Source organism: Catharus ustulatus, chromosome Z (assembly GCF_009819885.2).
Source record: "Catharus ustulatus isolate bCatUst1 chromosome Z, bCatUst1.pri.v2, whole genome shotgun sequence".
NCBI classification, from domain to species: domain Eukaryota; kingdom Metazoa; phylum Chordata; class Aves; order Passeriformes; family Turdidae; genus Catharus; species Catharus ustulatus.
Genome location: NC_046262.2, coordinates 28,150,606 through 28,174,524, shown reverse-complemented (window position 1 = coordinate 28,174,524; position 23,919 = coordinate 28,150,606). Strand labels below are relative to the sequence as shown.

The 23,919-nt window shown below is 43.2% G+C and overlaps 1 protein-coding gene across 3 annotated transcripts in view; it reads right to left on the bottom strand.

Moving 5' to 3' along the window:
- Window positions 1–18,266, bottom strand: part of RCL1 (RNA terminal phosphate cyclase like 1) — a 35,170-nt gene extending 16,904 nt beyond the window's left edge. For all 3 annotated transcript variants that reach the window (XR_004420782.1, XR_004420783.1, XM_033085905.1), the window contains exons 1-7: window positions 18,131–18,266; window positions 14,734–14,805; window positions 13,741–13,916; window positions 7,881–7,955; window positions 6,617–6,741; window positions 4,098–4,223; window positions 1,427–1,583 (exon numbers count right to left, since the gene is read on the bottom strand). Coding sequence is in view for 1 of the 3 variants with exons in the window: in XM_033085905.1 (XP_032941796.1) it covers window positions 1,427–1,583; window positions 4,098–4,223; window positions 6,617–6,741; window positions 7,881–7,955; window positions 13,741–13,916; window positions 14,734–14,805; window positions 18,131–18,266 (867 nt within the window). In the remaining 2 variants the exon portion in view is untranslated. The remainder of the gene's footprint in view (window positions 1–1,426; window positions 1,584–4,097; window positions 4,224–6,616; window positions 6,742–7,880; window positions 7,956–13,740; window positions 13,917–14,733; window positions 14,806–18,130) is intronic.
- Between the last annotated feature and the right edge of the window lie 5,653 nt (window positions 18,267–23,919).

The window sequence follows — 23,919 nt, the reverse complement described above, 5'->3', positions numbered from 1 at the left end:
TACGGGCACTGATTAACAACCTAACACAGATATGGATGTGATTTATGAGGTTGAGGGGCTCTTTTTTATTTAACTACATTCCCTAATACAGGATCTCAATAATGGTAGTTTTAACTCTTTGTGAAGTCACATAGGTTATTACAGTTTAGAGTAACTGCTTGTCGTTTTAAATAATGAACAAAATTTGTAGATGACTGCCTCCTAAAGGCCAAATGTGTTTTATCGATACTAAAATAGTTAGTCAAATATTTCTGGAGATACAAAGCAAAGCAGCTGCAAGGTTCTTTCTTAAATCTGAAACTCATCAGGGCACTATTTGTCAAATAATTTGTAACACTGAAAGCTGCTCCTCTGTTGGAGTTCCTCAGAGAGAGATCAACAGGCTGCAGTGAGAGCTGAAAAACACAGTCCTAGATACCAGTGTAGAAAACAAATTTTAAAAAACAAGTCTTCACGAGAACGTCAAAACATAGTTTAAGACATAATAAAACTATAGTAAGAACATTGTTTACATTTTTTCAGATAGAACAGATAGACTGTATGCATAGATTATAAAATTTTGTTATAAGAAACAGAATTCTAATAGGTTAAGAAGAAATGCTTCAGATTCATGTTTTTAGCTTATTGGCTAACTTGTGTATAAGAATCTATGCACTGGGAGAGACGCCCTCTCTCTCCCCTCACCACCATTATCATCGTCCAGAAGAAGACAGGCTGCAGCTGCAACTTTGGCTCTCCTGGGGCCTTGCACCAGGAGCTGCTTCTACTTCTAATTGGGACTTTACTTCTATTTGGGACTCTATACCAAAAACTTCTAGCATGGGCTTTAACACTTTGGACTCTTTGCCTGTCGAGATTAATGTGCCTTTACAATAAACAACTTCATAGCATCTAATAACTGCTCAGCCCTTTAAAGAAAACAAAACAACCCAACTCCGCCACTAAAATTCTTGCCATAAACAAAAATCATTTTGATAAAGGTATCTATGCTGAAGAAAATTGCAATGCACTTAGGATTCCTAAGTAAACACCATCCTAGATCCCTTCCAACAATCCATGAAGACAATTCTCCATACAACTAACAATTCTCAGCACATTTGACTTTGTCATCATCATCACCACAAAGTGGTCAACTTGGAGCCTTGCCCAGCTGTTTTCCCCTTTTGCTCCCCACTATGTTCTTCCACTCATAATGTCCCACTCCAACCACTAGTTTAAAAGCACTGATTGTATTACCCATCCATATTATTTTGAAAAGTAACAGCCCATATGAAGCTAAAGGAATCATGCAAAATCAATCTTTACCTGGATGAAAAAGACACTGGCAGTGTCAGATCATTTCTCTGTTTGGAGCTGAGGGTGCCTCCAAACCTGTTTTATCACCTCCCTCCCTTTTACACATATACAAAACTTATTGGCCACTTACTCTGTAGATCTCCTCAAGCAGCAGCTTAGCACAATTCTGGCCCAGTTCCTCAGGAAGCACAGCTGCTCCCTGGCCCTGAGGGTTTGAGGCTAGCTCAGCACTGAGAATGGTGCCATTGATGGTTTCTGCAGTAAGGCACATGCCAAAACCTGGTGATCTGAAAGAAAGTGAAAAAATGCATTCGATATAAGGACAAAACTGGAGTAATGAGACAAGAACAAGTCATATCAGCTCCTCCTATAGGATGACAAACATCCTGTTTGATGCAACAGACTGAAGCTGGAAAAAGAAAATTAACAACAATATTTAGAAGTCAAATCCAGTACCACTCGCCACAAAACCCTCTATGCAGGCTTTTCCTGGGTCAAACTCTTTAAACAGGAAAAATGAAAAAGAAAATTAAAAGCCATTCAAACCTCAGAAATGTTTTCAACAGAAGAAAGTATCTTTCACATTTATTTAATCTGTGTTTGAAAAAAATTTCAAAGATACATGGTGCTCTTCTCTGCAACACTCAAAACAAAAACTACGGTAATTTCACGACTATGAGGCACACCGGATTATAAGACGCACCTCCAGGAGCCGGCAAATTTCGCAACTTTGTACATTATATAAGGCACACCGGACCATACGGCGCACTTTTTTTTTGCAGGGAGGATCCGCACTGTGCGCAACAAAGTAACAAATTAGTAACAGACTCGCACAATCGTGGGGTTTACTGGCTCGGCTTGGGGCCGGGCGGGCTCAACCCCGCTTGGGGATGCCGCCGGTTCTGGGCACCTGTGCTGCTCGGCAGTGCCAGGAGCCCGTGCTGCCTCACAGTGCGGGGAGCCAGTGCTGTGCCACGATGCCTGTGCCGCCCCAGTGCTCTGAGCTGCGCTGTGATGCCGTCAGCCTGAGCCGTGCTGTGATGCCATAAGTGTGAGCCGCGCCGCGATGGTGGCAGCCTGTGCTGCCCTGGCGCTCCGAGCTGCACTGCGATGCTGTCAGCCCGAGCCGTGCCACAATCCTGTAAGCGCGAGCCACGTCGTGATGCCGCCAGCCCATGCCGCCCCGGCGCTCTGAGCTGTGTTGTGATGCTGTCGTCCCGAGCCATGCCACGATGCCATAAGCGCAAGCCACGCCATGATGCCGCCAGCCCGTGCCGCCCCGGCGCTCCGAGCTGCACTGCAATGCTGTCAGCCCAAACCGTGCCATGATGCTGTAAGCACAAGCCGTGATGGCGGCAGCCTGTGCCACCCCGGCGCTCCAAGTTGTGCTGTGATGCTGTCAGTCTGAGCCATGGCATGATGCCGTAAGCACAAGCCATGCCGTGATCCCGCCAGCCCATGCCGTCCTGGCGCTCCGGGAGCCCCATGGCTGAGCACCCCTGGCACCACAGAAGCCCCATGCCACAGGAGCCGTGGCCACTCCGAGCCAACTCGGAAGTGGGAGCCGCGGCCGTCCCGAGCTGTGGCAGCCCCGGCGCTGCAGGAGCCCTGAGCCCAGGGTTCCCGTGGCGCCAGGGCTGCCGCAGCACGGGGCTCCAGTGGCTTGGGGCGGCTGCAGCTCCCACTTCTGGGTTGGCAAATTCCGCAACTTTGTACATTATATAAGGCGCACCTGACTATAAGGCGCACTTCTGATGGAAGTGGTAATATTAAGTTGTTTGAAATATTTCCTTAAAATTTTTTTGGTTCAGAAGTTTGTGAACTTAGAAATGGTACTTTTGTCTTTTCCAATCCTTCTTCATACTTAATATGGCAGGTTTGTAATGTTAATGGTTCCAGACTGTTTACAAGATCAGAATTGCAAAAATTTTCCAGGGAGCTGCGTGGTTTTGGGGTCTCAATTTTGTTTCTCATCCATTATGAAATTAAAGAAGTCAAATGAATTGGGGCAACAACATTATTTTTACTGCATGTATAGAGAGATAAACAATAACATGGGAAGAGGAACTGAATCCCTTTCAACCAGGCTGCTGGGTTTTTGATGCTGCTGTGTTGTGACATTCATCTTAAGTACGAATAGTTTGACAGCAGTATCCCTGATACTAACTAATTAGTCTAATCTTGCTAAATATTGCAGCTTCCGGGGGAAAGAGCTGAAACCTTAAAGAAGAGTACAATAATTCCACGACTGTAAGGCGCACCCTTTTGACTAAATTTTTGCCTGCATTTGAGCATACAGACAGAAGACAGACAAATGAGTTATCTACAATCTTTCAACTTCAAGAAAGAGTGACAAGAGGACGTTACAAGAGGATAACAGAGATTACAGATACCAACAAAATTGTCTGAATCACATCCACCACTTCTGTGTTCTGCTGGCAAACAAAATCTGTGGAAGTACAATAAATTAAATTTCCAGTCCTCGCTAGTGAGAGGACACTCCCTCAGCCATTCAGCAGAATACAACCCACACTGCCTTAATATTTCATTAAAACACCTTGGTCCCATGCTTAATATTACCACTTCCATCAGAAGGTGTATAGTCATCCTTTTATGCCCATTGTAAAAGTAAAGTAAAGCAAATACATCTAATAAAACACCCTTTCTTTCTTTGGGAGAAATATTTCAAATCAACGAAATAGAAGATTGTGATCTAAAACTCAGTAAAATTATATCATGACACCCTAGCAGATGAACAATTGCAGAAACATGTCTGTTTCTTGTAAATTCTGGATACTCACTTTCCGGAGTTGGCCCCCTTCATATGATCTGTGTAGATATAGATGTCTGGGAGGAATTTATTCAGGATGCCCCTTGCAGATTCCACCATTCTGTTTGCCATCTGCGGTGACACTCGGACAGAGTATCTAAATTTCTGAGCTAAGAAATCCATTGTGGTCAGAAGTAAATTTGAAAGCAGAGACTGACAAAAGTAAAGAGGCCCCAGTGCATTATTTCAGAAAACATGTGTTTTATACATCTATTCATGGGCTTTTGTCCATGTTCCTGTATCTAGAGAACCATGTATGTGCTTTCTACAGTCTTCTCATCGATAAACCTTGAAGCAAACAGAACACACAGAACATGTGCTGGAGAACAGACCACGACTAGGTAAACATCTATCTTGAACATGCCCTTCATAAAATTTAAATTGTTCTTCTGTCATCTTGTACTTCTTACGATGGACGAAGTACAATGTGCTCTGTTCTTCATGTTTTATTAAAATATGATCCTGAGTGAAGTTTCTATGAATTAGCAGCAAAAGAATCCTGCCTTTCTGTTTCTGTCAGGGAGAAACTGGGAAGATGAATAAGCAATTAAAGACAAATGTTCCAACAAAAAATTAAAAGGCTCTAAAAAAAAAATCTTTGCTATCTTCAACTATTCTGCAGTGTTCTGAGGCTATCAAATGCACTGGTTCTCTAGTCACTCAGCACCTGAAGATTCCAGGAAGAAAGAAACAACCACCTTCCCACCCACCTCAACCCATCTCCTCACAGTACATAAGAGATGAACTGCCTTTCTGCTCTTGTACTCAGATACTTCAGAGAAGCTCCCAACAGATCTTCAAATGTACAAAGCACTTTATGCTTTAAATTCCAGCCCAACTATTATGCAGACTCACACTCTACACATTTAATCACCCATCAGCAAATACATTCCCAGAGCAATGCAGAGAAATACAGTCTCAAAACGCCCAGTTGGCAGGGAAGAATTTCCTTTTCTACAAATTTCTACACCATCTCTTGTGGAGTAGGCAAATCAAAACCTTCAGGATCTAAGGGCAAAATCATTAAAAAATAATCAGAAAACTGGTTGTTCTGCACAGTTGATGCACTCAGTATTTCAGATTGTATAGAAGGTTGCTCTAATACGATCTCCACAGCTGTGAGGAAGATTTACACAGATGAATCTTGGAGAAACAAAAGTACACATAAAGACATAAGGATTTATCCTTCCAGATTTTTTGTTTTCTATTGCCTTGAAGGACTACTTAATTGCTAAACTAAAATGAGACTGACTCTAACCAGGCCTAAAGACAAAACTACGTCCCTGAGAAAAGGCCCAGGAAAGCCTGAATGAATGAAAGGTAGAAGTTCAGAATTCAATCAGACACATCAATCACAACCAGTCAACGTAGTCCAGAATTATGTTGCATGTTAATTTCCATTTAGAACAATGGCAGTAAAGTCACAGTCATTGTTTTCTCCTCCACACTGAAACATACAGAATTACTTATTACAGAGCAGAATGGAGGCATAAGGAAATTACTTTCTCCACCGATATACCACAACAACTATCACCAAAAGCATAATGAGCTGCCTCCTTCCTGCTCTACAGCACACACTGTTCTTCCAATAAAACTGTTCTTGCTTGGCACTACTGCACTTATCTAAATGCTGCAATTGGACAATGTAGTCAAAACATCCAGTTCTCACACAGTTGTGACTGCATGCCAAAAGGTAAAAGAAGAAACACGCTGCAAATCTACACCTCTGGCAGAAAATGTGACCTTATTCCTGCTTTCTTTTTGAGTAATCAATGCCAAATCATGTTTGGAACTCTCAAACACAAATTAAACTACATGTTGGCCACTTCTTAAGACAGTTTCATGTAAGGGATTTCTACTTTCTTCTGACAATGACATCAGATTCATGACAGATACCATACAAAGGCCACAAGAGAAAAATAAAATCAAAAGAAATAAACGATCCAAAAGATTTACTAGGTTGTTTGCAAAAGTAAGGAGTTCACAACAATATTTTGTGCCCTTATCTCTGTGTGGAATAAAACCTCCTCGACTTCCAACAGCATAGTAAACTGAACTAAGATTTAAGCTCCCATCTAACTTCAGCTACACTACTAACTGTGAAGATGTCACCTATTCTATGCACGACTAAATTACATTGGTTACTACTGAATTCACACACAAACTAAGATTTCTTTTAGTGCTCCTACATTATGTGATGGAAGGTATTTTAACTTTTCCTTGCTATTGAAAAGATTTTAAATAGTGCTGTTCAGTTTTGAATTTATTTACTTGCGTACAGATGCTTTTTGAACAGCAATGCTTTGAAGGAGTTTTGAGACACAAACAACTGAAATTTAGTCATATGACCCCTCTGTGTAATGTTTGCCTGTGTTACCCAGATACATGCTCAGAAACGTGGGTGCACTTCTGCGAATTCCAAGTTAGAGGACTTTTTCAAAAGAAGCAAACTCAAAGTAGAAAAACAGACAGACAAGCAAAAAAGGATACGCAGTTCCTCTGATGCGCTTGATTTTTCCAGGGTCTGTGAACTGAACAGGCTGCAAGACCTTTCTCACAGGGCAAGCAAACAGTATCTCTCCACCTCCTTTGGGAGGCATTCCTCTTCGGTTGATCTGGAACAAATAACGGAGGAAAAAAGCAGGTTAGTAAATAGTACAAAGAATGTACCTACACACCTGAAAATTACACTTTTATTTCACTGAAATAAAATGTTTAAGTCGGGGCATTATGTGAACACAGGCAAGAAAACTACATCCTAAAGGCAGAAATTGATTTTGCATTAAAACTAAAAGCAGGCATTGATTTCTTTGTTCCTCTCCTCCTACAGTAAGCCATGACTTCTCAATAGGAAACAGTGCAAAACCAAACAAAAATGTCTTTACCAAAACAACCTTGGCTTAAGGCTTGTCTCTAACAGCAGACCTGCATCTTGCTGCTGAGGATACTAGAACTATGTGATTTGAGCTCAGTTGGTTAGAGCATAGTGCTGATAATGCCAAGGTCATGGCTTTGATCCCCATATGGAACATCCACTTACCAGCTGACTTGATGATCCTTACAGAACCCTTCCAACTCAGACTATTCTGTGTGTGAGGGACTAGAATGAACTCACTCCCACTAACAGGTCTCTCTAGCCTGACTCAGTCCCACCATTCCAAGCCAAGGATGGAGCTGGGACATGGGCCAGTGAGTGGGAGGCCCACAGCCAGACTGTGGCAAGCTGAATGCCAGCCCTGCTGCAGGGCCACAGGAGTAGAGCCTGACAGTGCCAGGACAAGGACATGGGCACTTGGGCTGTGGGCAGGGTGAGGGGTGAGGCTTTGCAGGGCATGGCACCAGCAGGCCCCAGTAGTGTAGACTGCAGTCTTCAAGAAAAGTTTCTTTCCTCTATTTTCCAAACTGGAAGCAAACCTCAACTACCCAAACACAGATCCAGCCCTCCTACAAGTCAAAAAGGTTAAAGATCCCATTTTTACTCCCTAGCCCCAAGTATGGCGCAGAATGAAATAGGTAGAAATAAAAAGATAAGAAATGAGCTGAAAAGTAACAAAAAGCAAAAAGGTTTCTCAGTCTTCTTTGGAAACTAAGAAAAATCACTGCTTTCTCCTTACCCTCTCTATCACTGTGTGGCTCATAGTCACAACTAATCATCTGTTAGAGACAGAAACCCACAGCAAGCACATGGTCCTGTGAAGTACTGAAGAAGCATAATTTCAACACACGGTTGAAAAGAAGGAACAAACTGTCTTACCTTGATTTCCAGACTTTCACCATCAATTCCAAACTTCTTCAGAAGGGGTAGAGCTGTTGCCTTAAGGACATCAACCTACGGAACACAGAGTTTTAAAAAAAAAGGCTCTCTACTGGAAGTTAGGTTAGTCAATAATTTTAAAAATCACAAAATTATGAGGTGATTAACAGAGACAAGTCTTCTTCATAGAAGGTATTTCGTGGGAAGAGATGGGAATGCAGCACAGGGAGCCTCATCTAGTTAGACTACCACAGTACATCATTACTAAAAAATTTCCTAGAACAAATTACTGGCAGATAGAATTTCCTATTCTGGCTTTCTTCCTCAGCCTGATTTTGAATGCCATTATGTAAAACAGCACATTTGTTTCTCTGAACAGAGAAATTCTTCTGAACATTTCTGTGCTATTGAGAAAATAATATTCTTCTGTCATTACTAAAAAATTCCTGTTGCTAAACAAAATAATGAAAGAACCACTGCATTTTTCAATCAGCTCTGCAAGAGCAGGCCCTTGATTTGGCAGAAAGATCATTCTTCTATCAACCTGTTTCTAAGAAACAAAAGTTTATAGGTAGCTTCAATTAAAGCACTTTAAAAAATCGGAAGTGGGCAACATATCATCAGTGTACTCCCTTTTAAGACAGATGTTCACCAGGTCCAGGTCTGAACAAAATTATCCTTGCCACTGCTCTTCCTATGACTACAGGGACTGTCCTCTTCTTCCCCCTTCTGAAACTTCAGTAGTATTGCCAAAAGTGATAAAAATTATTTAGCGGTGCAACAGCACAGGGAGTTACCCAAGACAAACAGCTGTGGATAGACAGGATCAGAACAGCATGACCAAAGTGAAAATAAATACAGATGAAGAAAACAGTCATGAGGTAGACAGCACTTGTAGAGGCAGATAAAAACCACGCTCTTTGCCACGCCTTTAGCCAAAATTCACCATTCTTGAATTTCAATTTCTCTGCTTTGAAGAGAGTGTAAGCCACCGACAAAACAGTAGCACATAGTTCACCTACAAATCTGTGAACATCCTTTTAGTGGCACCCAAGGAGCTATGAGTGTATGTTGCAGTTCTCATTTTCAAATCCTACTTTGGCCCTTCCGTAGTATTCATTAACTATACAAATCTGACTTTTGGAGCAAAGCCTTTATGAACATGCATGTGAATACCACTGGCAGAAGTTTCAACAATCTGATCTGGTTCAAATTAAAATTACACAACGTTTCTTCCTCCTTCTTATGAAACAAAACCTATCAGTAAAAAATAAAAGCTTTACTGTGTAGGGTAAGAACTCAAAAAACTGCAAGACTTGCCACAGTTTTCAGTCCTCAGAAAAATACCAGGCATAATATTAGAGGTAACCAGATAGACAAATAAGACTGACTATTCCAATTTTGCTGCCTAAATAGAGGATGCAATCAGTAGTACTTGAAGAATGGGAAAAGGCTGTTCTGCCTTGCAGACAAGTGGAGAATTAGGCAGGATGGGAAGCACTTCACTGAAAATCACAAAACAGTAGCTGAACTGAGTCGTAAACCCATTTTTCTATCCTTTTGCCAATCCTCAGCCATAAACCCTATCCCTTATCTCTCCTTGGAGGGCAGTTATTCCACTTCCATAACAGACAATATAACATCAAGTTGCACTGAAACAGATGCATCATACAGCTGATGGTATACCTCACCACAAATGACAACATTCTAAGTCCCATAGATATTGCTTATTCACAAAGTTGTGTAAATGTAAATCACTCCCCTTTAAAGAAATCTACAATAGGCAAGAAAAAAGTGGAAAAGTAACTCTAAGAATCCCTTATCCAGTGCAAAGACATGAAAAGAAAAATGCCGAACAAAACACCCAGATAGAGATCCTGTAGCACATGACTACCTAAGAAAGGGAAAAGCACCAGTTGACCTGTATATCCATTAGCATTGCACAGTTCATTGAGCTCCACCATACATACAGTGTCATGTTCTGTGCAAAGGGGCCTAGACTGGGAGAAGGGGGAAGGGAAAAAAACAGAATTTAACAAGGAAGAAAGAAATGTGGGAAAAAGAGCTTCTTGTTTTCTACAGACAACAGCTGAATTCTGAACACGGTTGAAGACTACTGCTTCTAAGCTAAAATTTCATATGCTAGTCTCATGTCAGCATGAGAGTAATTTGAATTCAAAACCCCATGGCAAAGATGTAAAAACCTTTGACAGCTGGAAACACAAGTATCAAGAATGGGTACTCTAAAACAGGTTACTGTAGCTGTATTTGTCAGAATAACAATACACAGAGAAGGAAAGGAAAATAGGAGCTATCATTCGCATGCCACCTCAATTCCCTTCAAAAAGGCACTTTACAAAGGACTCTCCCTGCATACATAATCACAACACAGAGAAACTTTTAAGTGCCTCCACCCAGTCCCACATGGTTGGTCCTACAAGTTATCCAGGGTCAGATTTCACCAGTGATGGCACAGGAAAACATAATGCAAGTGTAGGCTGCCAATGAACAGTCCAGGCTGGTATTTCAAAGGCTTATCTCTTTCTGACAAGTGAGAGCAAAGTAGCATTCCTTTCACACAGTAATAATACTGTGCAGTATTATCATAGAATCATAGGATGTTTTGAGGTTGGAAGGGACCTTAAAGATCATCTAGTTCCACCCACCCCTACCATGGACAAGGACACCTCCCACTAGACCAGGTCCCCATCCAACCTGGCTTTGAACACTGCCAGCATTGTGGCATCCACAACTTTTCAGGCTGATTTGTTCCAGTGTCTAATAATACACCAAATATATGCATAATACTATTAGCAATAATGTCACCACATTCCCACTTGGAACAAATGCATGTTCAGTGGCCACGGTACTCTTTAGGACTGATGCCAGTTGTCAGTCTTCCACTGCACCCTGCTGGAGGGCTATTAATGTATGTACACAAACACCAAAATAAACACACCTCTTATACCCCAGAAAAGCAGCCAGACCTGTGCCTCCCTGAACTCAGCTGAAGTCTTTTCTTCTACAAGATGTCCTTTAGAAATTCTTGCTCTCACCTGTACCTTTTCTATTCTCCTCACAGGAGGAGATGCACAAATATTTCTGAAGCTGTGTAAAAGCTAAGATCTCAGTGTTGAAGGTGGATTTCACAAAGCCTACTGTTTCAGCCTACCTGTTCACTGCCACCATGAGAGAAAGGTCACACTCCTCTGGCTGCACACATATTCCTGTTACTAGCTTCACAGATGCCTCCCACTGGCTACAGTTCCTCATAAACTGCTCCAATGTGGGTTCCCTGTGAGTTCACAAGTCTTGCCAGCAAACCTGCTTCAGCATGGGCTCCTCTGTCCACATGCCTGAAGGTCCTGCCAGGAGACTGCTCCAGCACAGGTTTCCCATGGGTTCACAGCCACATTCAGGCATTCAACTGCTCCAGCGTGGGGTCCTACACTGGCTGCAGGTGGGTCTGTGTTCTGCTGTTGACATTTATGAGTTGCAGGAGGACAGCTGTCTCACCATGGTCCTCATCATGGGCTACAGGGGAGTTTCTGCTCCAGAGCATGAAACACCTCCCATTTTCACTGACCCTGCTGTCTGCAGGGCTGTTTCTCTCACATATTCTCACTCTTCTCTCCAGCTCCAGGTCATTCCACAGTTCCACCCCCTACCCTTCCTCCTTAAAGCTGTTACCCCAGCAGTGCTACCACCATCAATAATGGGCTCAGACTTGGCCAGCAGTGGGTCTGTCTTGGAGCCAGCCAATATGGTTTCTATTGGATGAAGGGGAAACTTCTGTCATCTTCTTCAGAAGCCACCTCTGTAGCACCCCAGCTCACAAAACCTAGCCATGCAAATCCAAAACAACAATCCACTAAGTTGAAATAAAGAGGCTGTTACACGAAGAACAGCAGGGAAAGCCCCTAAATTCCCACACTGTAGTCACATTGGTTTGCCTTTCCACCTTCTCCTCAGAAAGAAGAAAGCATATAGATGGATAAACAAAATTAAGGATCTCTTTTTGGGCAAGTATAATTGTTCACTGAGTTTATAAACACACTCTGTCTACTGAAAAATAGAAACCAAAATCAATTTAAAACCAAGTTTCGATTTACTTAAGCATACAAATCAATTAGGGTAGCACTTAAATTCATGTTTTTACTCTCAGAAACTCGCAGAAACATAGGCTATACAAAACAACTCGCGAAAGTCCTTCAGGTACCTTATTGGCGTGCACCAGGATTAATGTTTACTCAAGTAAGTTAAACAAGACATAAACCAGGCTGAAACCAATTTTAGGAATCGGTATTCAGTCTCAATCACTTAAAAAGTTAACATGAGCCGAGTCAAAGTAACTGAGGTTGTTACTGTGTTGTCACTACCAACTAATACACAGTTGCTACTATAGCACAAGAACTTAAGATGTAACTCTTTACATGCACTGATTTACATTTAGGTCCAGACCTTGGCATCAGCTGATGCATGCCAACCCACTTGTCCGAGTATTGGCAAGTGCAAGCATCCTTAAAGCACAAAATCACCTTAATTCTTGCACCCATTTAACCTAAAATCCTTTCATCTCAGGCCCATGTGATTGATGCCAAAAGGAGATAATTTCCACAATCAAGACTCCATTGCTTAGATGAGTGTCTAAATTTACTTGAAAGCAATGGTAACATTGGACTGCTCGTCTCAGATTATGCAAGAAGTTCTCCATTGTGATTAAACAGTCAACAAAATACGACCTCTTTGTTTCTTACTACTTACCAGTTACAATAACTACCTTTAATCACAATGACTGAAAGGGTAGCAAAAAATGCTTCCTTTTTTTTCTTTGGAGTGCTGTGTACAATCCACTTTGACAAATCTTTGACTCATGTGGATGTCTCACAGAGCCACAGGTGAGAGAGTGAGGTTTTTAAATGACCAGAGAAACACAGGTGAAAAGTCATAAATTCTAGCAGGACTCAGGAGCTCATGTATCTGCAGTGATATTTCGCATGTATTTGTGTTCATTTAAACTGGTTAAATTTTCAGATTACAATTTGCCCTTAATCTGCCCGGAGGAAAACAGGCAGTGTCCAATCATCATTCAAAAAGCAGAGAGTAATGCTGTTCTCTACAAGAAAAAGTTTATGTTTGGAGTTTTTGGAGCAACATAAATAAAGAGCATAAGCGCTAATCATTACTTCAGCATTCTGATCATGTCTCGCACAGCTGAGAATTTGTAACAACAGTGTTGTTTAGTAACAACAGTGGTACAAAACAAAGGACTGCAGATCAGTAATAGAAACCAAGGCATGCATTTCACAGCCATTTGACCTACCACACCTTCTGGTATGCTTCTGAAGAACAAGAGTTATTACATACTTTTGCTACTGTAATTTCCTAATCACCATGTGACTTCTAATAGAAAGAAGGTTTGACAGCAGCAGTGTCCAGAATCCAACAGAAGAGAAGGACTCCTTCCTTTTTGCACTCATATTTTGAAGACACTTTCTTCTTTATACAGTAAATACATGTGTCAGGCAAGAGAAATAATCCATTGAAATTCTACAACAGAGAAGAACCAAACCTGTGGCAGGGCCTCACACTGCATTCAAAAAGAGCTTTCAGGGGAGAAAACAGAAGCTGTGTGGAACTGAAGGTCAGAACCGGGATTACAAACTGAAGTTTAGTGTGCCATACACCCTAGTTTAGTAGGTGCTTCTTTGACTCAGAGAGTTTGCTAATCTAGTAACAATGGATACTTCTGGATGAGAATGATGATAAAAAGGCAGCATGTTTTAGACACTTCTTCCCAATCTTGTTATTTTAAGGGGAAAAAAATATCCTTCTCCGATATTTAAACTTCATTACTTACCGAAGGATCTACTTGATCATTTGTTACTCCCCTCAAGACAATCTTCAATGGATGCTTCATGAAAGGTGCCAAGCAGAGTAGACTTTCCAAATAGTACCCAATACCACGACTGGGGCTGCAGTCGTGTTCCAGTGAACCTCCGTACAGAAGACCAGGTTGATAATACAAGGTAGTACCTGGGGAGAAGGCCAGGGGAGCAAACCAAATGAGAGCACTGTAAAACACTGGCCATTAAAACAGCATAAAAATACTTTGCAACAACATATGTGGGCAAACTGGAGGCAGAAGACCATATGGAAGACTACAGCACTTCCAGCATGCTATTTACATGTCTACAGCTAATTATTAGGTCCACACACAAGCGTCTGTCTGTCCTGAACATCATTTTACTCCTTTCCCTTCCCCCTAAAATCAAGGATCGTTTAGCAATCTCCAAAATGCTGATACAAGCAATTATTATCCTCCAATGAAGCTAAACCTCCATCAGTCCACCAGATCATTGTAGTCTTGGCATATCTGATGGTAATTAATTTGCTTTACTTACCAACTAAAAACCATCAGAAGCCTTAAAAAAAAAAGAAAAAACTCACACCGGGTGAAGTTTTCACATGGGATGCTCTTCACAATAATCAAATCTTTTTCTGAGCATGAATAAGCAAGCAATCTGCCTAAGAATTTTGCCTCTGTATTGGGCAAACCTTTTTCTTCTACAGAAATTTATATCAGTACAGAGGAAATCCTGCATACCTAACAAAATACTAATTTTAGTTCTTGGGCAATAGAGCTTCCTTAGCTCTCTGCATTATGGTGGAGCACTGACCTTCTTGCACGTGATAAATCATTACAAAACTTGTCAAATTTGTTATTTCTGATCTTCTCAGTCAATCTTATCTGAACACCTACCTCTATCAAGACAAGACTTTGACTCTACTGCAGAAACTGATATAAATCCTGGAGACTAGAACAGATGAAGTAAAAAAAACCAGATCTCACCAGTTTGGTTTATTTCAATCTGTGAGCCATTGGTCACTTTGTCAATCAGGCGAATAAAACTTGCTTCAAAATCTAAGGAGCAGAGCACAGACAGAATTATAAAGTTTCTTAAAAGTTCAACACCTTACTTGTACTTTTACCCTTTCCTGCCTTCCATGACAGTAAGGCTACATTTACACTTCAGGTTGTGGCATAATGTCACCATATGTGAAGAGGAAATTCTCCATAAAAACAGTGATGTTAATGTGAGCCTTCAAGTTTATAGGCATCTCAAATCAGTTGAGATGCCCTCAGATGTGGCAGCTAGACTAGTCACACTCCTCTCTCTGGCACACAGCACATAATACAAGTAGACATTTCTGACCACAGTGGCTTGAGGGATTGCTCTTGTCCAGGATAAAACCTTTCACAATTCACATTTTGCTCAGTACAAAGTGAAACATACAAATCATAGCAAATAGGACCCCATATATTGTAGTGTGACAAGCTAATAACAGCTTCACATTATTCTCTGTAAAAGTTTTAGCTTAAAAGAAGTGCTGTTGCTGCCTAGCTGTTCCACAAATAGAATTACAGTAATTTCACGATTACAAGCCGCACCATTTTGACTAAAGTTTTGGTCTGAATCCAGAAGTGCAGCTTGTAATCTGGAGTGGCTAATATATGAAAAACAGTTCTGAAATTTGCCAACCCAGAAGTGCAAGCCGGCAGCAGCCCCAAGCCGAGCTGAGCCCACCCAGCCCCAGCGGGGCAGTGCTGGGCCAGGAGGAGTGAACGCGGTGGGGGGCAGGGCCGGCAGTGCCAGGCCCTGGGACAGGGTGAGTGAACGCGGCGGTGGCGGGACCGGCAGCACCAGGCCAGGGCCAGCCCACCCAGCGGGGGTGGGGCCAGCAGCGCCGGGCCCCAGGTCGGGGGGAGCGAACGCGGTGGGGGCCGTGCAGGCAGCCCCGGGTCAGGGGGAGTGAACACGGCAGCAGTGGGACCAGTAGTGCTGGACCAGGGCCAGCCCGCCCGGTGCTGGCGGTACAGGTGGGGACGAGTGAGCCCGGCAGCGGCGACCAGTCCCGAGTGGCCCCGTCAAGCGGCAGCCCCAAGCGGGCCAAGTCCACACAGCCCTGAGCCGAGCCAGTAAACCCCACGATCCCGCGATTCTGTTACTAATCGGCAACTTTGTGAAAGTTGCATGGGGATCCTCGCTGTGAACAAAAGTGCGGCTTACAATCTGGTGCGGCTTATATATGGACAAAGAACGAAATGTTGCCACCACCTGGAGGTGCGGCTTATAATCAGGTGTGGCTTGTAATTGTGAAATTACTGTGGTTGTCTGCAGATTCTAAAATTTTCCACTTCTGAAACAGTTTTGGACATACTTAGGGCTTCAAGTCTTCTCACTGCCTCTTTCCTTGCTTACTGTGTTCACTATAGCAGTTCATAAGGAAGTAATTCCTCAGTTTCTCTCAATCGTGTGGACTCTCGCACAGAGACAATGAAAAGGACAAGAAAATTTAACCCAAAATAAAACCAGAAATACCAACCAAAACCAAAAAGGAAACAACATAAAAAAAAAAAACAACTGAAAAAAGCCACCCCAGGAAGAATATGCTAGTATTCTAGTATCCCAACACGGTGCAGACTCACTATCAAGGAAGATAAGTGAATACACACAGGATTCAAAACCCAGTTAGTTTTAAGAGCCAACAGCATCTGCATAATTGTAGGTTGCAGAACTCCCTTAGCAGTAGTCCTGTGTTACTTCTTACACAATAATCAGATTTTTCTTTCTATATGTGACCCTGTGATGTAATAGACATTTAAACCACAGCTACCTGCAGAATTCACAGTTAGTCAATATTTGCATTACATGACTGGTGCCTCAGTCACACAATACTGATTCTGCTCTCTGTTATACCAATTTCTAAACTATGACAGCTTGTATGTTTATAAAGTTTAAATGAGTTTATAAGCACGGGGGCATCTTCCAGTGCAAGAATGCATCCTTGTCAGCACACATTTCACTCTTGGACAACACCAGTAGCAGAGTTCACAAAAGTTCCAGTCATGAAAAGCAAAAGAACTGCATGTTGAATTATCAACACAAATCAAGACTTATTGTTATGATTTTTCTGTTACAGTCATAGTTTACACTTGAACCCACACTTTAAAAAGGCAATTCAAACACTCTTTAAAAAGACGTGGCAATAGCTACAAACTTCACCATCACCAAATGCTCCACGGTGATAATAAATATTTTGGATCATGGTAAATATTAAGTGAAGCACACAAGAATGCTTTGGCAGTTTTTGAGTAGAATTTTTAGCTACACACTGAAGGCTCCTCAGGAGGCAGAGAAGCATCTATCTCTGTTCTGAGCTCCATAATAGAGGCCCTTGCCCAAAACATAACTGAACACAACAATAATGTTTCCTCCTCAAACTCTATCCTATTGTTTTCTTACTTTTTTGTTTATTTTGTTTTGTTTTCTTACTTTTTCTTACTTTTTTGTTTATGATGGCATTCATCCTGGGATGCCAAAGGCTTTCTACAAGAATGACTAAGGTACCCCCTAAGAAAGGTTTCCCTTAAACAAACCTGCAGAAATAAGATTAAGTTATTGCAGCTCTTTCATCTTTCCTGTTTCAGCAAACCCTGACAAAAATCAAAGCATAAAAGGTGACCTATTAAAACGTGTGAACGTGAGCTCCTACAAACAGGGAGCACACGACGCTTGAGAAACTACAGGGGACAGGGAATTAATTCTGCCATCCCGACTGAGAAGTCACGGGGCCAAGAACGAGCTCCGGGGCTGCAGAGCGGCTCACGCACAGCAGCAAGCCGGTCCGAGCCCCGCGGCCGCTCCCGCACGGCGCTGCCCGCGGGCGGAGGGGCGGACGGGCAGCGCAGCGCCGTCCCCCCGCGGCGGCTCGGCACGGCAGCACCAGTCCTGATGGCCACACTGGAAAAAAGGCGTGAGCCCGCGGAAGGTAGGGCTGCCCAGCCGAGCCGAGCCGAGTCGAGCCGAGCCGAGCCGAGCCGAGCCGAGCCGAGCCGAGCCGAGCCGGCGGGACGGGGACGGTAGAAACCGGTGGGTGTGTGACAACCACCCTGCTCCGGCCTCCTTCACCACCCCTGCCCGCTCCCGCGCCTCCTCTTCCTCCCAAAGCCCCGCGACCCACGTGCGCCAGCTGCACCCCGGGAGACGGGAGCGCTCAGGGGAGAGCGCACCCACGGGAGACACCGGGACGCAGCCGCGTGCCCCCTCCGCGGTGGGGCCCGCCCAGAGGAAGCCCGGCTGTCCCAGCTCGCATGGGGTCTGCCCCTGCCCGGCAGCAGGTCCCGGGCGCAGCCAGCGCCAGAGCTCCGCCGGCCCCCGACCTCCTGCCCCGCGGCCGCCGCTCACCGCGGAGCCCGGGGTCCTCCTCCTTGGCGCGGATCTTGCGGATCTTGAGCGGGCGGCCGCTGAGCGTGGCCAGCACGAGGCGCTGCCTCAGGAAGTTGCATCCCGTGTAGCTGAGGCACTGCGCCTCGCCCGCCATGCCGGGCCCACGTGGTTGGAACAGGAAGCGCTGGGACAGCGGCGGGGCAAAGGGCAGGGGGCGGGCGGGGAGGGGCCGCACCGCCCCCGGGCTCCGCATCCGCCGGGAGTGCCCGAGGGCCGCCGCGCTGAGCTTGTGGCGGCACGGGGGTAGCTTCTGCCTTTTCCTTTGCTCTCCCAGCCTGCGTGTTTCCAGCTGAAACCTAAGGAGTGTGGGAGTGCCGGGAGATGTGTCTGACCGGAGGCCGGTGCCCGGTCCGCTGCTCCCCCGGGTGATGCGGGCTCTCCTGCAGCGGGCGGGTGAGGGCGGACCGGAGCGGAACGTGGTGCCTGCACAGGGATACTGCCCCTCCTCGAAATGAGTCAGCTTCTGGGAACGTATTTCTTAGGCAGTACCTCTCAATAATTTATCCCTGGCTACCTTAAGGAAATCTGAGCGGAGGAGTGAGTCCTGCTCGCGGTTTTGGGACAACCTGTTTGCTTACTGACAATGACAGAGTCCTGCTGTCCTTAAGGAGACTGACTAAAACTTTCATCTCTTATTTTAAGAGAAATGTCGATTACAGTGAAGGTGTGACAATGTCAGATGTTAGGCTACGTTCACATGCCCGTGAAAAGAAGTTTCTTAGAATGGAATGATCTAGTTGGAAGGGATGTACAGGAATCATTTAGCCCCACTGCTTCACTTCAGGGCTGACCCAAAGGTAAAGCAGGTTGTTAAGGGCTCTGTCCAAATGCCCCTTACACACTGACATGCTCAGGGCATCATCAGGCTTGACTACCCTGTCTATTAAGAATTCCCTTCCTAATGGTGAGTCTGAACTTCCCCTGGCACAGCTTTGAGACATTCCCAAACATCCTATCACTGGATCCCAGGGAGAAGAGATCAGCACCTCCCTCTCCACTTCCCCTCCTCAGGAAGCTGCAGAGAGCAGGGAGGTCGCCCCTCAGCCTCCTTTTCTCCAAACTAGACAAGCCCAAAGCCCTTAGCAGCTCCTCACAGCCATGGTATCCAGTCCTTCCACCAGCTGTCTTGCCCTTCTCCAGGCATCTCCAAGGACCTTCCCATCGTTCGGAAATGGTGGAGCCCAGACCTGCACCCATTGCTGGACATGGAGGGATGGTCACCTCTTTGGATGACCGGGGATGCAGAGTTTGCTGCAGCCAGGACTGGGTTTGCTGCACCCAGTATAGGGTTTGCTGCACCCAGGACTGGGTTTGCTGCACCCAGTGTGGGGTTTGCTGCCCTTCTGGCTGCCAGGGCACACTGCTGGCTGCCACTGCAGGTTGGGTGCTACCAACCAGCATCCCCAGAGCCCTCTCTGCATCCCCAGAGCTGCCCCTCTCCCAGTTTAGACTTGTTTGGCTTTTCTCTATCCCAAGTGCAGAATCTGGCACTTTGACTTGTCACTGGTGATTGCCCAGTGCTCCACTGTATCCACATCCCTCTCTCTGTAAGGGCTTTTGTCCCTCAGGAGAGTCACCAGCACCTTCCGGTGTTGTGCAACTAAAGTCCAACAATTTTCCTTACAAATGAGAACCGTTTTTTATTTTACTAAATTGTTTCCCAGAGACTAAAACTTTTTTTAAAAATCCATGATAGGCACACTTTACATAAACTGAAGGAGCTAAACCACTCATTATTAGCTACTTGCTGACTTTAGTGAGCAGCATGCATAAGGATTTTTGTTGTGTTGATACACTGGTCTGAAAGGTTTGTGTCACAGAAAAGCAGAATGATTTGGTTTGGAAGGGATCTTTAAAGATCATCTAGTCAACCCTCACGCTAAGGGCAGGGCCACCTTCCATGGACCAGGTTGCTAAAAGCCCCATCCAATCGGGCTTTCAACACCAGCAACTGGTCCCCATTGGGCATCCACAACTTCTGTAGGCAGCTTGTGCCAGTGCCTCACCACCTTCACTGCAGAAAAATTCTTCTTACGTCCAGCATAAATCTACCCTCTTTCAGTTTAAAACTCTTTGCCCTTTGTCCTGTCACTACTTGATAAAAATTCTCCCACTGTCTCTGTGATAACCATCCTTAAATACTGAAAGACTGCAATGAGCTCTCACCAAGGCCCTCTCTTCTCCAGGCTGATCAATCTCAGCTCTTTCAGCCTTTCCTCAAGAAGAAATTATTCCAGCTCACCAATAATTTTTGTGGCCACATCTAGACTGGCTGAATCAGGTCCATGTTGCAGAATCACAAAATCAGAATGATGGAATTGATTAGGTTGGAAAAGACCTTTGAGATCATCAAGTCCAACCTATGACCAAACATCATCCTGATGACTCTTTTCTTAAAGATCTCCAGGGACAGTGACTCCACCACTTCCCTGAGCAGCACATTCCAATGCCCAATCAGCCTTTCTCTGGAGAAATTCCTCCTAATGTCCAACCTAAATGACACAACCTAAGACTGTTCTCTTGTCTTTCCTGACCCGAGGACTCCACAGCTGGATGCAGAAATCCAGGTGGGGTGTCACAAGCGTGGAATAGAAATGTGAAATCATGCCCCTTGACCAGCTGGACACACTGCTCTTTATGCTCAAGTTCAATTTTTCACGAACCAGTATCCCAAATTTCTTCTCCACTTACTCCATTTACCACTCAGACTGCAGAGATGCTGTGGATTTCCCAGATCCAGGTGCTAAGGCAAAAAAATCAAACTCATAAAAATTGCACAGGTAAATCAAAAGACCACATCTGTGTGGAAACGAAGCCTAAGAAATCTTTTTTAAGGAAGCATATTGAGAAATTTGTGGAAAATAAGGATCAAAAAAATGGCGGCAGTTAAACAGCGTTAGTTCACATATGAAATGCGCAAGATTTCTGAGATATGGACAAAAATATCTAGAGCTATTCATGGTTCATGTGCAGAGGAACCTCTCTGTCTTTTTAGAAAAAGAGAGTTTTGTATGGACAATTTTGTGGAATCAAAGAATTGTAACTTTCTGTGTGTAAAAGATTAGTTGCCAGTTGCAGCTCTGATCTAGAATATAACAGAAAAGAGGGTGGGGCTTGGGCATCTGAAATTCTTTTCTGTTATGCACTGAGCAGAACTAAGAGTAAACTGAGTGTAAGGAAGGTAAAAAACATACCTGTCTTCTCAGAGCTAATAAATCTATGTCTAAACTTCACAAAAAATTTTAAAACCTTATTGATAAATCAGTGGTTTGTTTTCCTGCTTATAAACAATTAAATTCAGACAAGTCTCCGTAATTCCTTTGGGTTTCAGAATTTGGAGGGTATTTTGGAATTCCAGAGCAAACAGTGCTAAATTTCTTGATTAATGGAGAGAAAGTCTGGCACTTACGGTTTCCTATTTTCAGGGAACACTTTTGTCTTCTTTAATTTCCTTCTTTCACAGGCCTTTTAGACATAATTGCAGGGTAGTAGTTAAATAAGTGTTTGCTGTGAGGTTGTGGATATGGGATGTGATAGACGATGAACACTCCCACTGAAATCAGGAGTGTCTTCAGCTATCAGGTGAAGACAGCTGTGTAAAAGGCTTTCAAGTGCTACTTCTGGAACTATGAGTTTCACTGCATTGCCTGACCTCTGTGTCTTAGATTTGCATTGAAAATGTCTATTCCACTGCATCTACTTTGAATGAACTCTCTGCTGTGGTTCATGTCTCTTCCTTTGTGTATTCCCCTGGTCTCCCACACATGTCTTTTTAGTTCTGTCCATCCTGTCCTTCTCTGACTTCTAATTACTTGCTATCATCTGTTAACAATTTGCTAGTATCTACTTTATCTCAAGGCATGGGAAAACAAAATTGGAAAAACAGAACTGGGAAAACAGTCGCCCCTAAAAATTATTTCAATGGCAGCCAGAATTTTCTCATGAAACTGAAATAAGATACTTCTTTTAAAAGTGACTGGCAGACAGACTGGAAAACACTACTTTGCTGGTATAATGTAAGTATCCCTGTAATGAAAGCTCTATGTGTCATAAAGATACCCAGTGACATAAAAAAGGGATTTTGTTTCCCTGGGAATGCTGGTAGCTTGTTGTGCTAGAAGGTCAAGGATTTCTGAAGTCAGGAAAATGATTTTTTCATTTGCCTAGAGGTGACACAGAAAGACTGAGTGACACCTCAGAGTCTGGGCAGTTGTTACAATCTAACCTCAAAATGTAAAAGTATTACTGGTTTACCTTTAATACTCAGGGGAATCTTAATTTTCATTTAATCTGTGGTTGGAGAACCTGACAGTCTCCTGATATTTTAATCACTTGACATAAATAATACAGAAAAGGTCGTTACAGAAATTTCCAAAAGAGATCTGCCTCTTGCTAATGTATGAGGGCTCCAAATATGAAAAAGATAACACTCTTTTCTGAATTTCTGTTAGAGATATGTAAACTAACAGAAATTCAGAAAAGGGTTTTCACAGTTGCAGAACCACAGCTATGTAACTTCTCTTTTACTTGAACTTAATTTTTTATCTGTGATCAGTGCTTTTTATAGGACTAAAATGACAAATTCCAAATACAGCTCAAAAGAACCACTGGGACAACAGAAATGTCTTTCAAATAATTAAAATTAGGTATTTGAATATTATCAACTCGTGTCTGCAACAAAGTATTGTCATTTCTCGTAACAGGACATAAGCCTTGTACTGAGTTTCCAAGGCATCAGAACAGAAGCTTGACAGATTTGCACTGTCTGAATGTTCTTTGATCTGCTTGCAGCTTTAGTTAGCTTCCTTTAATTTTGAGAGCAGTTTTGACAGGTTTTCTGTGGCTGATTTATTTTTCTTGTATTAAAATTGTTTCTTTTCTTGGATGCAGACCTGGAGTTGGACACAACTGATTTAGCAAAAAAGACAACAAAACGACCTAATATCTGTGGTAGTTACCCAACAGAACTAAAAGAATTCTATATGAAACGCAGAAAAAAGGATTTAGACCTCCAAGGAGCATACCTGGCATAAACACTTGACAGTGTAAGGCTTAAAAAGCCTCTTCAAAGCATTTCTTGTATTTGAAAAAAATGCTGAGTAATATGAAAGATTATTTATTGGTAAGAACATTTGAATTTGTTTGAAAAAAGATTTTGTTCCGTCACCATGAGGATTATTCTGTACTCACTAAGTGAAAGTTAAGTTTTTAATTTATAACTGTAGGCTACATGTGTAAATGATCAGAATACAGTGCAAGTTGTGTTACATAAACATTGACCACTCTGTTAGGATGTGAATAATTAAGTCTGAATGAAGATGACAAAAAGTCATTTTCCAAACATCATAATGAGGGCTGCCATGTGTGTAGGAGAAGTGCATTTCCATCCTTTTCCACCCCTTCCTCATGTATCTGTTACAAAGCTCAGAGAGGTTTCTAAAGAGTCTTTAACAAAGGGATTGCCTTAGCATTCCGGTCTGGAGTTCTGAGCTGCTCAGTAGGCTTGTAGAGAGGCTGAACCTCAGGCTTGCTTTTTAACAGGCAGATAAACTATTGCTGCTTTTTATACATGGTGGCATTAGAGATTAATGATCTTTCTGACAAGTCTAGTTATTTTTTTGATATGTATTTCATACAGTACCTTCCATTTTCCCATTTATTTGCTTTAGGAAGATTTATCATCACATTTTGTGGACTGCTGCCATTCAGAAGTCTCTAAAGTGTGGGGCTTAAAACAAACAGCGTGG